The 15,314-nt window shown below is 47.8% G+C and overlaps 1 protein-coding gene across 4 annotated transcripts in view; it reads right to left on the bottom strand.

Annotated features, from left to right (window-relative positions):
* The window catches only part of rassf7a (Ras association domain family member 7a), a 31,485-nt gene that overhangs the window by 2,887 nt on the left and 13,284 nt on the right, over nucleotides 1-15,314 (bottom strand). For all 4 annotated transcript variants that reach the window (XM_031565186.2, XM_012837364.3, XM_031565184.2 and 1 more), the window contains 2 exons: nucleotides 4,238-4,402; nucleotides 1,921-2,870 (listed from right to left, as the gene is read on the bottom strand). In XM_031565186.2, the coding sequence (XP_031421046.1) occupies nucleotides 1,921-2,870; nucleotides 4,238-4,340 (1,053 nt within the window). In that variant the 5' untranslated portion in view covers nucleotides 4,341-4,402. The remainder of the gene's footprint in view (nucleotides 1-1,920; nucleotides 2,871-4,237; nucleotides 4,403-15,314) is intronic.

The raw sequence follows: 15,314 nt of genomic DNA, 5'->3' as shown, positions 1-15,314 counted from the left end.
ACTCACATTAGGAGAGATCCAAGGGCTAAAGAAAGCCATTCATTATCAAGTGCTGTGTAGCCTGTAACGGATTTGAAAGTAGAAGGTAATGACTGATGTCACATACTGAGCCAGTACTGTGGAGCTCAAACGCTAACAATGTGAGCCTCAACAGGACAACTAAATGATAATTAAAATAAGCACTCTCCCCAGATCATATTATTATTATTCCCCGGAAATATAATTGAATTCAAAACCAATTAAAATCTCGATCTGGTGAAGGGTTGTATTTTAAAGTTATGCTTGAGTTTGCTTTCAGCTTTGGCGGATGCAGCAGATCTGCTGTAAGCTCTTTTGTCTTCTAATGACAGCACCATACAAATGCCAACACAGTACAAACACTGTTTATCTACCTCAAACTGGTCCTGAATCAGTGCTCCAAATGAGGTCTACCGCTCACACAGCATTGTCAGATTTTGTAGTACAGTGAACATTTTCACACCAGACTTTTAACATGTAGAGATTATTCAAATCCTTCACAAATTACCAGTAGAAATCTACATGGCACATGGGTGTTAGACTTTAATGTTTAGAGGAGAAAGACCTGACATAGTACAAACTTTAGTTTTTTCTCCCTGACATTGCAAATGCCGACCACAAGGGGGCGGTCTTAGACACTGCAGACCTCTAGGTGACGAACAACTCTGCCTTGAAGCTCAGTTACTGTGTAATCCTGCTAATCTGTTGTGGGAATGTTTTTCTCCTGCAGGCATCACTTCATTAGAGAGAACTCCAGATCAAAGTTCCTATAAATCAGCAACAACGCAGAAACAAGCCTAGGCTAACATAGTGAAGAGTGCCAAATACTACAGAGATTTTTGATCAAAGATTAAAACAATTATAAAGCTATTAGTTGACACAGCTGAACTAGAACAGAAGTTTACCACAATACATTTGGATTATAATGAGCGATGACATCACCTGTAGAAGGCAATCCCTACCTAACAGTCTGAGACCACAGTTTGCAAATCCGTTCATTTGTGAATACATGTTCTTTCATTTTAAGATATGTTGTGCTTAATTTTCATCAGATACTTTTTTTATTTCAGGAAATGTGCACTTAATTACTACAAAAAGCAACGATACAGACAGCGGACACATATCCCAATGCAACTTGCCCAGCTGTCCTTCATGAGAAGTGAAGATATGCAAACTTATCACGTTCGACCAATCTATACATAACGCCCTAAGCCACTTGGTCAAACATTATGTAAAGGCTGCGGTAAAACATTCCTGCAGGAACCCAGAGTGAAACGGAACACAAACGCATTCTGCTCCGAGATCTGAGATCTGTGAGTGATCCGTTTGCACAAACGGCCATGACCGGTGACCAATGGCATGATTTTGTCACCAAAGGTCTTGTGTTACTACCCCTTAGAACCTAAATGTTCAGTATGCTATCTTTCAGAGATAGGACATGAGTCATGTCCGCAGGAAGACTCTGTGGCAAAGCTTGGGTTGATGCAGAGACATGTCCCAACTCAAAACTGTCCAATAATGATCTTAGAATGATAGAAAATGTGAGCCAAGGGGAGTGATTCATCTTTCTTTTTACTGCGCCCATTTATTGGCCAACACATCACCATTGAAAATACGGTACAGTTTTACACCCACACAAACGTAGGTGCAGGTCCATGTTCAGTGCATTCTGCATAGCAACGTGCAGAGATAGAGAGCGTTCATGGGTTCACTTCATGGACATATGAAATACTGATCACAAAACTATGACAAACAAGGTTTGATTAAAAACATACAAATGTGGGCATGGATGCCTACTTCCTTCCCTTATGCTCTCCATAATAGATGACCTTTCACCCACATAGTCTCTGTTTTAACGGAGGGTTACATCCCTCGCTCATGGGCCACGCCCACCCTCCTTACCTGCAACAGTGACTCCGCCTTCCCCAGCGCGCTCTCTGTGTTGCTTAACTCCGCTTCTAGCTCCACCCCTTGCCTCTGTCGGCTATGGAGCTCCACTTTAACCACACCCACGGACTCCTCTGGTGAGGCGGCGGCGGCGGCGGTCGCCGTGGCAGCAGCGGCCTGGCTCTCCTTCCGCAGCTCCAGCTCCAGGCGGTCGGCGCGCTCGTTGAAGTCCTGCAGGCGGCGTCCGCAGTCGTCCAGCTTGGCGTGCAGCTCGCCCAGCCGCCGCCGCATGTTGTGCTCGTGCTCCACCTCCACGCGCAGCTCCTCCTGCCAGTAGTCCTCGTGCGCCAGCTCCGCCTGGTTGCGCTGCAGCATCTCCTCCAGGCGCTCCAGCTCCCCCTCCGGGGGCTCCCCGGGGCCCGGGGGCGTCGGCGACGGCTGCTCCCACGTCCGGCTCTCCTGCTCCATGGTTTCCAGCTGGGCCTCCAGGGCCGCCAGGCGTTCCTGCTGCTGCCGAACATGCCGGAACGCCTCCTCTTTTGAGGGCCCAGCGGAGGCCGGCAGCGGAGGCGGTGAGGGCGTGTGGGGGACAGGGGAAGGGGACGCCCTCAGTTCGGGCAGGGACTTGCGGGCCTGTTTGGGCTTGGCCCGGGGCGAGCTGGAGGGGCCCAGGTTGAAGGTGAGTGACTTCTTGGGCTCCCTGCGTTTCGGGGGGTCGCCTTCGGTCGAGGGCGGCTTGGGCAGGGTGAGGCTGCGCTCGGAGGTCGAGGGCGGCTTGGGCAGGGTGAGGCTGCGCTCGGAGCCCGGGGGGTCACTGCTGCTGGGGCCTGTCCGTCGCAGGAAGAACTGGACCTCGCTGCCGTGCTGGCCGAGCTTGGCGAGAGACTCCAGCGGACGCTCGTTGGCCAGAAGCTGTCGTTCTGTGTCCCTCAATTTCTGGATGAGCACATAGCGACCCGTCTGACCTGTGAAGGTAAAGAAGGAGAGGGGCTACTTAAGATCCTATCGTAACGGTGTTAATTATCGGACGGCGTGTGTTATCGGCAAACGTTCGCGTTGTCATGTGAATCCATTATTAAACTGAAGTTATAGATTGTTATTATACGGCTTTTCAGAACGTTCCAAAAAGTACCGTTGATTTGAATGGGCCATCCCAACGTTCGCCGGTGAATATTTCCTGATATTCACCGCTGCGAAAAGATATTGACCGCTGTCATTGGCAACGGGTTTTTTGCTTCTAATTCACATCTTTCATATCATTCCGCAAGTAGTCCGGTCATTTAACGTAACAGACTCATTGTAATTTGAAGTCAGCAAGTAATGGGTTGCTACGCAACACCTGAAACTTAAAAGTTCTATTTGCTTGAAGAACTATTTATTTCTTAGCGGAAATCACCAAACGGCAACTAAATCGTTAAAAAGAGGTATTTTGGGGGAATGTCTTCTATGGTTTTTGGCAAGTAACCGTATAATAAGCGGGATAATGTATTGTCCGTCGGTCATTATCCAAAAATAAATCCCTTCAGGACGAAACAACACCCCTCCGCTGCGCGTCGGGGTGCTGTTCGCCCCGTCGGGATTTTTTTTTGGATAATGACCTCCGGACAATACATTATCCCTTACTTAATACATTATTAAACTTAGCATTTTGATTGTTTAACAGAATGGCCGATGTTTGACACTGTCCAATAACTGACATAGCTACGCTACTGCTCTAGGATGATCCAGATGAATATCCAAATATTTCAACCATTTAGCTAAATCAATTTCTTGAGGAAGAAATGTGCTGAAATTGAAAATGGCATGAAGACTTATAATTCATCAGTGTTCTAAACATGGAAACATGGGATTATCTACAAATACCTATACTGGGTTTGACCAGTACAGTGAATGCATGCACTGAATACTGACATATGTCAGTGTTTCCACAGTAGTCAACCTCAATGAACAAGATCAAGCTGGAAAAGGTATTGGTATTATATTTATATTTAAACCATTAAATCAAGAGCTCTTATCAGAGCTCTACCAGTCCTGCGGAGGTTGAATGGAGCAGAAGGGTATTGGTATTATATACAGTGGTGCTAGAAAGTTTGTGAACCCATGAACCCACACATTTTTTTTGTGTTTTTTTTGTTGAACTGGTTCCACTTTTATCAAGTTTTAGGACATAGATGAATATATGATCACATTTTAGATGAAATTTATGCAGATATACAGAAAATTCTAAAGGGTTCACAAACTGTCTAGCACCACTGTATTTGTTGAAACTCCAGTGATTAGGAGCTCATTGACGAGTCCCGGCTATATCGGAGCAGAAAGGAGGGGCACTCACCGATGGCCTGAGCCAGAGCGATGACCACATCCTGGCAGGAGGTCTCCTGGGACAGACCACACACCACGCGCACCACTCCGTCCACCCACACCTTCAGCTCCATCCTCTGGCCTGTGCTTCAGCTCTGCTCAGGGCTGATCACCACTGCATGGCACACACTCTGGTCTGCACAGGAAGAGAGAGAGAGAGAGAGAGAGAGAGAGAGAGAGAGAGAGAGAGAGATCAGGACACTGTCAGAGTGACATAAATACAGACAGATCGACAAATGTAAAACACATACAGACAGATCGACAAATGTAAAACAAACACACAAACAAATGTAAAAACACACACACACAAATGTAAAAACACACACACACACAAATGTAAAAAAACACACACACACACACACAAATGTAAAACTCACTCACTCACTCACCCACTGTCTGACAAAGACCTGCCATCATGGCATGAGGGTGTGAGACAAAGTTATACAGTCAACATAATTGGTTTATTGTTGGTCCAGTGTGACGCCCTCGACCTTTTATAAAGGGAACATTCATCACACAACCGCACTTGCATTCGGTCATTAAAAACAATGACTCGGTGAATCCGTGCGGGCAATGAGACAATGTGGATTTATATCCAACCACGAACGCTCCTCGCACACCTTCCTCTGCTACTACATTTGTCTACATCTAGCAATCCCCCAGCTGGGCCTAGTGCACTGCTTGTGCCTGTGCCTGTGCTTTGTGCTTGTGACTGGCGTCTGCTCCAGAAGGGGCGGAGTTATCTTAAGAGTTATCATTAGTGCGAGCTACCTCACAGGTTCCTTCCGGCGAGTCGGAGCCGCGCGTCCAATTAAACACGCCGCTGCCTCCCTTCAAAGCCGTAAGGACAGATTCATGCCGAGGGGAACAGACAGGCACATCTGAGCTGTGGAGGAGATGATTTTCTACGCCTGAGCACACATACACACACACGCAAACATGCGTACACACGTACATGCACACACACACATGCACACACATGCCCAAAGCAAAAATAACAAGTTTTCACACCTTTGGACAACATGCCGCTTTGGAGACTGAGGCAAATGCATCAGGTTGCTGACAAGTGTGTGTGCGTGTGTGTGCGTGTGTGTGACTGTGTGTGTGGCCATCAGCATGAGGTTGCTGTACATGTGGCACTATGGGTAAATGAGGCGGAGGCTCCACATACTCTTTACAGCCATGTTTTATGAGCAGCCCATAAAAGCAACCCTGTCATAAACATGGCCTCTGGTCATGTCATACAAACTGACACACACACACACACACACACACACACACACACACACACACACACACACACACACACACACACACACACACACACACACACACACACACACACACACACACACACACACACACAACACACACACACACCACACACACACACACACACACACACGAATCTGGTTTTCCCATATGCAACAGTAATTGCCAAAAGAAAAGAGCCAGTTGGACAGGTTTGGCACTATAGCATCTTGTGAGGACACGTCCTAAGCAAAATGTTAAAAATAATAGACTTTTGACAGCATGACATGGATCGTTTAACTTTTCTTTCAATGGGTATATATGGAAATGTCAGGTCTTCTCGGATCCGAGGTATGTTGGTGGAATATACCCCTATACCAATGTTGAAACAGTCACCACAGACTGGTGCCAAAGTTGCTTCACCAAGTAACCGAATCTAGCTCAGCTGACGGGGTGAGGCTAAGATCAGCGCGATCTTGACAAACCCCCGTCTGACTCATCTGATATTTATGGGAGAAACACGTAGGCCTGTAGGCAGGGACAACAGTGTCTGTTTCTGACAACCCAACATCCTCAGGGCAGTCAGCGCACAGGAGGCACTCTGGCGTACTTCTTCTGTTTGTCCACTTCTTAAACGCTCCATGTGCCAGTTTCATTATCAATACAAAGCATGTTTACCAGACTATTTATGGATGAGAAGGGTGAAAGAAAAAGGAATTTCAATAGGAATTCTCCCCATGGGATTTCCGAACAAGCCTGCAGGGATAGGACAACCTGCCGAAAACACACAAGAACTAACAACAAACGAGTTCTTTCAAGTAGGGACAGTGTTTTTTTTTTTATGTGGACTTAGCAGCTCAATTATGTCCATTTTCACATCAAAGCCGTAGGTAAGTGCACTGCTGGAGTGTTGCCACATACATCTAATTTTCCTTTAAGATAAAAATAAATAAAAAATAAAAACATCCCTCTTCTTCCCTGTCCTGGTGCTGGGCCAAGGAATGCCATCTCACAGCACTGTGCCAGAGAGAGAGAGAGAGAGAGAGAGGGGAGAGGAGAGCCACCACCTATCTCTCTCTGTGTGTGGACAGTAACAGGTACATGTCAGCAGCCAGACATATCGTACGTGCACGCACACACACACACACACACACACACACACACACACACACACACACACACACACACACACACACACACACACACACACTACCTTCAGTGACCCAGACTATCAGCACCTGGAAGTTGAGCAGCATGTGCAGGATCATCAGTGGACACCTGGACGGGCCTACTGCACCAACAAAAGCCTCCATTATTTGTAGCACCTTCAGCTTTGACACCTGATACTACACCTGACAGGGAAATATAACACAGACACAGGCAAGTACACACACACACACACACACGCACGCACGCACGCACGCACGCACGCACGCACGCACGCACGCACGCACGCACGCACGCACACACGCACGCAGGCACGCAGCACAACGCTTTGCTGTGGCAGTATTGCTGTTCTGCTGTGTGTGATATTCACAAGTCTGTGTACCCACAGGGCATTACTACAGGGTCAGTAAAACCAGGGCCTCCCACCACCCCATCTCCACCCAAACCATGCGGAGGAGACGTGGAGATGTCTGGGAGATGATCCACGGTGTGGTTGCTCATGGCAGCGTGGGGCTTCTGCGGTCACGGCCAAAGACGAGGATCTGAGGAATCTGAAGGATGAGAAGCATTCACTTTTCCTGTCAGGCTCTCCCACACGCATTACTGTCTGTTATCCTCCAGCAGTCACTGTCTCTCTCTTTCACATACTCACATACTCACCATCTCTCTCACACACACACACACACACACACACACACACACACACACACACACACACACACACACACACACACACACACACACACACACACACACACACACACACACACACACACACACACACACACACACACACACACACACACACACACACACACACACACGCCTGGCCCTGCCCACCCAAATCCTTAGCCTTTGAAAGCTGTTATTACTGATCCTTTTCCACTCCCTTCAATCTCCTGCTCCCACAGGCTGGAGCCTGGAGCCTTACTAGGAGTGTCAAACACGGACTGGTGCCCTCCACACGTCCCTCTCCACACCCGATCGGAGCAGTCAGAGTCAAGTGAGTACGTGTGTGTGTGTGTGTGTGTGTGTGTGTGCTGCTGCAAGTTCCTTGAATCCTCGCACCAGGGACACCTCACCCAGGCCAGGAGTACACAGTTCCATTCGTTCACCAGTTTCATTCAACACCTGCGTCTTTACGGCGGTAGACCTGACAGTAGACACCTAGCTTTAACAAAGCACAGTGTAGTGCAACCCGCACACACACACACACACCATTACAGCTGCGAGTGTTGGATTATTTTCCAAGTTCAAGCGAAGTGGCAACATGAGACAAAAATGGGCTTTCTGGCAGCACGCTCCAGAGGACAAGCCCTGGCCTGATGAATGATTGAGAGGAACCCAGAGCTTCAAAGCACAGGATTGTGTGAGACATCATCTGCTCACAAGAGAGGAGAGGAACAGGGTGAAGGAATATCACAGGCACAAAGCAACAAGAAAGGACACTGTGACAGAGGCTGTGATACAGTGACACAGGCATATTTATCGAGACAAAGAAATGCATCCATTCTCTTTTCTTATTAGCTCTCTCTTAGTCTCTTTTTCTCTGCTATTTTGTAGTCCTCTATGTGTAGTCCTCTATGGAAATGCTTTCTTTTGCTTCTCTTGCTCACAAAGACACACACACACACACACACACACACACACACACACACACACACACACACACACACACACACACACACACACACACAAAATTCACTTTGGGGGAGCTGTGGTGCAAGTGGTAGCATCCCAACCATATACTTTATACATGTATGTATTACATATACATATCGATTCTGACCCACGATCATTTCCAGATCCCGAACCCCCTCTCTCCCTCCCTGTCAATCTCTATTGTCCCATTTGAATAAAGCCCCCCCCCCCCCCCCCCCCCACAAAAGAAAACCTCACTCACTTCATGAGTTGCTTTCTGTCTTCCCAGAGTCCAAGCCTATGGACTTCTTTATGAGGCCCATCACTGACACAAAGCCCTTGGGCATGAGAGCACAGTGGCTTAATGAAGAGCCAGACTGGGCCTTGTGTGCCTGTGCCATCATACTGCATGGCCGTGGCAGCAACAACATGGCACCGGGCAATGGTGCCCATCTCCTGTCTGTCTGTGTGTGTGTGTGTGTGTGTGTGTGTGTGTGTGTGTGTGTGTGTGTATGTATATGTGTGTGTGTGTGTGTGTGTGTATATGTGTGTGTGTGTGTGTGTGTGTGTGTGTGTGTGTATGTATATGTGTGTGTGTGTGTGTGTATATGTGTGTGTGTGTGTGTGTGTGTGTGTATATGTGTGTGTGTGTGTGTATGGCTCCTCTATACTATCTACACAATGCAGAGAGACTGAGACACCCACGGCCCAAACATGCCACTTCTAGTAAACCACAAACAGAGACGGTTGATTGTTTTCATTACAGTGTTTTTTCTTCCATTTGTGTTGCTTTCCCTACCATCTCCCTTTCTGTCTCTCCCTCGCTCTCCCCCTCTCTCTGTCTCTCTCTTTCTCCCTCTCTGAGGCCTCTCTCCCTGCACCATTAATTAGTCTGAGAAGAGTGGAGGCAGTGGTTCCTGTGATTACATGTCGGGTGATTTAGCCTGCCGCTCACGCTGAGGCTCTAGACCCAGCCTCATCTGACTGGAACAGCAGAAGCCCATTAAGGTCCGTGATCACCCACCCACCCTCCTGCAGACAGGACTCCTACCCTAACCGCACTCCTGCACAACTGGAGCCCAGGGTTGTGGCAAATGTAACAAAAAAAGATATACGACATGGTTGCTGTTGTAGGTACTTGCTTCAAGTCCCTGAAGTGTCACAAGGGACTCCTAAATAACGGAAAAACTCGGCTGCGCTACAAAACTCTCCTATTTTTAGTGCGTTCGCTTCAGACATGGGCAAGTCGCTGAGGCTTATTCCTTTAGCATTAAGCTCACATAAAGAAGCCCATGAAAGCCAGAATTAATGAGAGACATTGTGGGTCTGAGTTTTGGCAGCAAGAGTAAAGGTCTGTGAATAATGGGTTTGAGGGACACATGGGGCTGCTTGTTATTAATATTAGCATGGCGTTGCCTGGTTTGTCTTCAGAAGAAACACGCCCCGATGAATAATGCATTTCACAGCACATTAATTCAGCTTGTTTTTCTTTTTTTTTCTTGTTGTTGTTGTTGTTTGGAAAACAAAATATTTGTTCGCTGAACTACTTTTTTTTTGCTTTGCGTCGACACTTATGAAGGAGTTGCAGTGTGACATTGTGCTGAGCGAGCTTCAGACTACATAACTGCCTGCTCATGCACTTCCCCTGCTCCCCAGACAGGAGGCATCCCACTGGGCAGAGGTCCCTGGCCTCCCACTCTCTCTACCTCTTTCTGCTGGCCAGAACAGGGATGTCTCTGCTCTGGACGGACACACACACACACACACACACGCACGCACACACGCACGCACACACGCACACACACACGCACACGCTCGCACACACTCGCACACACACACGCACAGGACCTGTGTGCTGATTGCTGGGGTAGCCATGACGATTCTGCTGGAGGTCCCTGAGGTAATTACTGCCACCACCACTGATTTAGTGTCACAAGACACACACTCACAGACCTGCCATGGAGACGACACGGGTAAATACACCTCTCTCTTTCTCTCGTCAGTGTGTGTGTGTGTGTGTTTCACTCTTTCACCCTGACATATCCCTCAGGCTCTGCCCCGAATAGCAAACAGCCAAGAAAGCAGACATGATTGAAAGACACATCATGTCTCCATGTCACACTGGGGTAGCCAGCATTTGGAGCAAGAGCAAACACCAGCACAAACTTGTGTTCATTAACATCACTGACACCAACACACACAACCACCACAGGATCAAAGCTGAGCGCAGGTGAGCTAAGTGAAGGTGGTCTGAAATAAAAACTATCCCTGCGCTTCCTGGGAGTAAAGTCAACTGTGCTCACATCACTTCTCCTTTCGAAACCTCTTCTCTCTCTCATTCATTCTCTCTCTCTCTCGCGCTCTCTCATTCCCTCACTCTCTCATTCTGCTTACAGGTGAGGTAACGCTGCACTGTTTGTCAGAAAAAATTCTGGACGTTCTCTCCAGAGAGCAAAAAGATATTTTTATCATTTAAAAAGGACAGTTTATTTCTCCAAAGCCTGCTGACCCATCGGTTTCTATTAAAGGTATCTGTTTTTCATTCATTGTTAGCACGTCGTTAACACGGGCGCTAACCACCGTCTAAAGAAGATGTAGATAAAAAAAAGAGTGATACAGACAGACAGCGAGAAAGAGAGAGGAACATGTGGTCTGGCTGCAGTGACAGCCTTCCTTCATTAGTAATTTAAGACTTTTTTCCATGTCTCTTGTTCTAAATTATTCACCTGTGAGTGTGTGTGTGTGTGTGTGTGTGTGTGTGTGATGTACAGTAGACACGTGCATTTGTACACCACTGTGACCAATCCCAAAATGAATGCTAATGACAAAGAAAATCAAAGCCTACGCGATTAAATGTCTGAGAAGGCCATCCAGTTTTCAGACCACATTGTGTACACCGAGCCTTCCACAGGGTGTGTGTGTGTGTGTGTGTGTGTGTGTGTGCGAGCCTTCCACAGGGTCCGAGTTCGACACACCCTAATGGCACCCTTCCAGAAATGATCCCCCAATCAACCACGTCATGAGAGCTGTTCTGTCCACTGCTGATTTCAACAGCAAGGAGAGGGCTCAAACATCACTGCAAACATCGCCATCATCATCATCATCATCACGGAACGTCCAATCATGAGTTGGATATGCTATGGTAGAACGTACGGTCTTAATTAGTACGGTCCCTTCTGTTTTTGAACTGTGAACAGAAGACATGAACAGACGGCCCCATACCTGTACTTACGGCACGTCTGTCTGTCGCCTTATGAATGGAAACGTCGGATTTTGAAGGTTTCCTTGGAAATATGTGGTTTAGAAAAACAGCGTCTCAGTGTTTCTTTGGAACACGCTGCTTCATGCCCCGAGGGGCGTTACAACGGCCCTAATTACAACAACGCTGCAGGGAAAACTGGGTGGATGAAACAATCCGTCACAAATAAATAAATATAATAATATAAATATAGTATATTTGCATTTGGTTATCGTTGGTCGTTGAATAGAGATTGGATTGTGGATTGTCTTTGGATTTTAGATTGTCGTCGTCGTCGTCGTCGTTTGTTTTGTCGTTTGTAACTGACTTTACATTACATCTTTGGTTTCTATTCATAACACTGACTTTCACCACACGTTTTGCTATAATTATTATATAAATATAAACATTGAATCATTTAATAAATAACTAATAAAAAAAATATTATTATTATTATAAATTCTGTGTGGCCTCCCCTTTATGTTTCATGCATTGAGCCGTGCACGTAACATAAATCATAAAAAGAAACGTTTTCATGGATTCTTTTGAGATGGATTTCTGGATTCACTGAGCTAAACCCCAACCTAAGTGGATGAGTAGGTGGGTGAGTAGGTTTTGGTTGGGGGTGTCAGGGAGGCTGATTCGAAGCGACCCCGAGCGCCAGAGGCTGCTGACCCCTGGTGTGTTTACCCAGGGAGTGGGCCACGGCGCCGCTGCATACCTGCGGAGAGGCAGGCAGGATGCGGGCCGAAATGGGCTCTAGAATGCCAGAGGAATGCAGGGGCTCCCGGTGATTCATCCCAAGCCCTAGGTGCTGTGTATGTCTCCAGGGGGACTGGTGAGGCAACACACACACACACACACACACACACACAGGAATGCAGGTTGGAATTGCGAAACGTAGGGCGTTGAGGATGGCCAAGGAGTTGTGACACGAGCGTGCATTCCTAACCCAACAATCCCCTGTGGCAATTTTTATTCTGGCAGCAGATTTTGCCGAGCCCACGGCAACAGTGGAGCAGTAACCAGGACGATGGCGACAAAGTGGCTCGGAGGAGTCGCCTAGAGAGTATTTATAGACAGCGGGGTGGGAGGGATGCATGGGTGGTATGCGGGGTGGGGGGGAAGACGTAATGACGGTTTAAGACTCCACCAGTCTGTCATTATGTACTCTTACTCTCTGAGTGATTATCCTTCACCATGAGTTTGGGGGTAGAGAGAGAGAGAGAAAGAAAGAAAAAAGAAAGAGGGAGAAAGAAAGAGAGAGGCAGAGGGTGTCGTCTGGCTAAAGATTTACAGGCCGAGTCCCCGGCTCCAGGACTCCCCTTACGAGAAAAGGGGGCTGTATATCTCCCCCTCTTCCCAGGGTCCCAGGCAGTCTCAAGGGTCCGGTGCTGGGTGCTGGCCAGGGTACAGGCTCCTGACAGGTTTAGGGGTGTGGGTGGAGGTGAGTGCCCCTAGCGGAGAGCTGATTCCTGACAGAGGGGGCTAGCGGGTGTGGGCGATTTTGGGGTGGGTGAGGAGCCCTAGGAACCAGAGGGGCTTCAGGAGAGAACGCACACCTCCATGATGAGTAGTTCTCACACAGCCATTAACCTGTCACGGCACAGGAGACTAACTACCGTGAGAGACTAAAAGCAAAGACCGGGACAGGGGTGACATTTAAACCAAAAGGCGAAAAGAAAGGACCTTCTGAACGGTTTCAACAGTCACTTAAAACAAACAAAAAAGAAAAAACAGTTATGTGAGTTCTTGCTCTAAGAGATGAGTGGGGATTAACGGGAGCGCTAGCCTTCTATGGTACCAATTCTGAAGACAGCCCATTCGAGGCTGGGGGGGGGGGGAGACTCCGTTTCCCAGTTTCCCTAAGCCCCTGCAGTATGAGGTGAGACAATCTCATCTGCAGCGGTTGGGAGGTCTGGCTCAAGACACGAGAGATTTGCAACGGCAAAAAGCTTGTCAAAACACCACACTGGCTCAGTGTGTGGTGGATGCACTTCATAGACTTTCACAACAAGCACCATCACTACCACCTAGGCTGCCAGGGACAAAGTGTACAAGGGTTTCGCTTCTCTGCTCCTCCTGTGATGTGGGATGATGTGTGTGGTTCACAGATCTTTTGAGATTGACCTGGTACATAAGACACTATCCACCCCCGCCCCTCACCCACTGTTCTTACCACTTTCCAAATATCAACAAACCTAAACATTTTCACTTTCTCTACGGGACACTTCTGAAAAGTCCAGACCTCTGTACCCAAAGCTAATGGGAGGCTTTTTTTCCCTTGTGCAACTGAATGCATGCCAGCATCAGGTGAAGCGACGGCAGAGTGCTTGCTTTGTAAGGGGCACAAGAAAATTACGAAAGGTAAAAAGTAAGAAGGGCCACAGTTCAGCTCAGCACCCAGGCCAGGATAACAACCCCATGAGCACGCAGGCAACGAGCCCAGCGCCTCTGCCAGTTCTCACAGCTCAGGGTCACAGAGGTTAACTTATCTTCACACGACAGGCAGCCTTCCTCCTCCTCCTCCTCCTCACACACACATTCGCCGTTATGGAGAGTGTGGAGAGGTGACCAATGAATTGAGTGTCAAATCAGATGTACAATGACAGCAGTAGCGAAAGAAGTGTTTAAAGAAACACGTCCGCTGACAGGTATCGTTAGCACTCACAAAGAAATAGGGTACTAAATAAGTACTGAGGAGGGAGAACAAAAGAGACAGAGGAGAGAGACAAGGAGAAAGGACGTTATAACAATCAGCCAGTAAGGGGAAATGTCTATAACTGAAACAGTACGGCGGGAACAACAGGTGGAGCGTCTTCACGCAGAACAACCTCAGCAGAAGGCGAGTTTACTCTCCAGCCGCAGATTACACAGGTGAGACTACATCATGTTCTCTGAACCGCACTAAACCAAAACATCACATACTTGTTGCATAACTCACTCAGAAGGTCTGCTGCCCCCTTCATATTGTTGAAGATAAAAAGTCTCTGTTTGCGCAAGTTTCTACTGGCTTGCATAACCCACAAAACATACACACTTGTTTCAGATACAGACAAGATAAAATAAGAAGTGGTTGTGAACACTTTCGAAGAACAGCACAAATATCTTGAGTGTGGTTAAATGAGTGAGTGAGAGAGTGAGAGAATGACAAAGAGTGAGAGAGTGAGTGAGTGAATGAGTGACGAAGAGTGAGTGGCACTGAACACAGGAAGCAGGGAGCCGAGTGGATAATCCATTTTTCATCGCAATGCTGTACTTTCATTTCTAAGCAGCAGGGTCCTCCATCCTTGCCATGTCTGTCACACGACAGACAGTCAGAAAACAGCTGCATCTCTTTCTGTTTGTCTGTTTGGCCGTCTGTAAGTCTGTCCACCATTCTGTCTGCCTGGCGGGTCCATTTCTCATTGTGTAGTGTAGTTAAAGGCAAGTGTAGTGACAGCACACCCCACGTGTCGTACTGTATTTCTAATGAATTGCTTGTCTAGTCCGAGCATCTGGCCTACCAACCGCCCTCTCTGCCTGTGCTGCCAGTCTGACACTGTGTGTGTGTGTGTGTGTGTGTGTGTGTCACTCTCCTGAATTACCAGCCTTGTCTATCTGCATGTCTTGCTAGCCCTCGGCTTGCTTGTCCACTTGTCTGCCTGTCTGTCTGTCTGTCTGCCCGCCCGCTCCTCAGAATGCCGCCAGGGTATACACACATCAAACACACCCGTGAGCTTGTCAACGCAAGACAGGGGTGCTGACACTC

The sequence above is a fragment of the Clupea harengus genome, chromosome 3, assembly GCF_900700415.2.
Source record: "Clupea harengus chromosome 3, Ch_v2.0.2, whole genome shotgun sequence".
Taxonomy (NCBI): Eukaryota; Metazoa; Chordata; class Actinopteri; order Clupeiformes; family Clupeidae; genus Clupea; species Clupea harengus.
The sequence above is the reverse complement of the archived record's forward strand: the minus strand, read 5'-3'. Positions and strand labels throughout refer to the sequence as shown.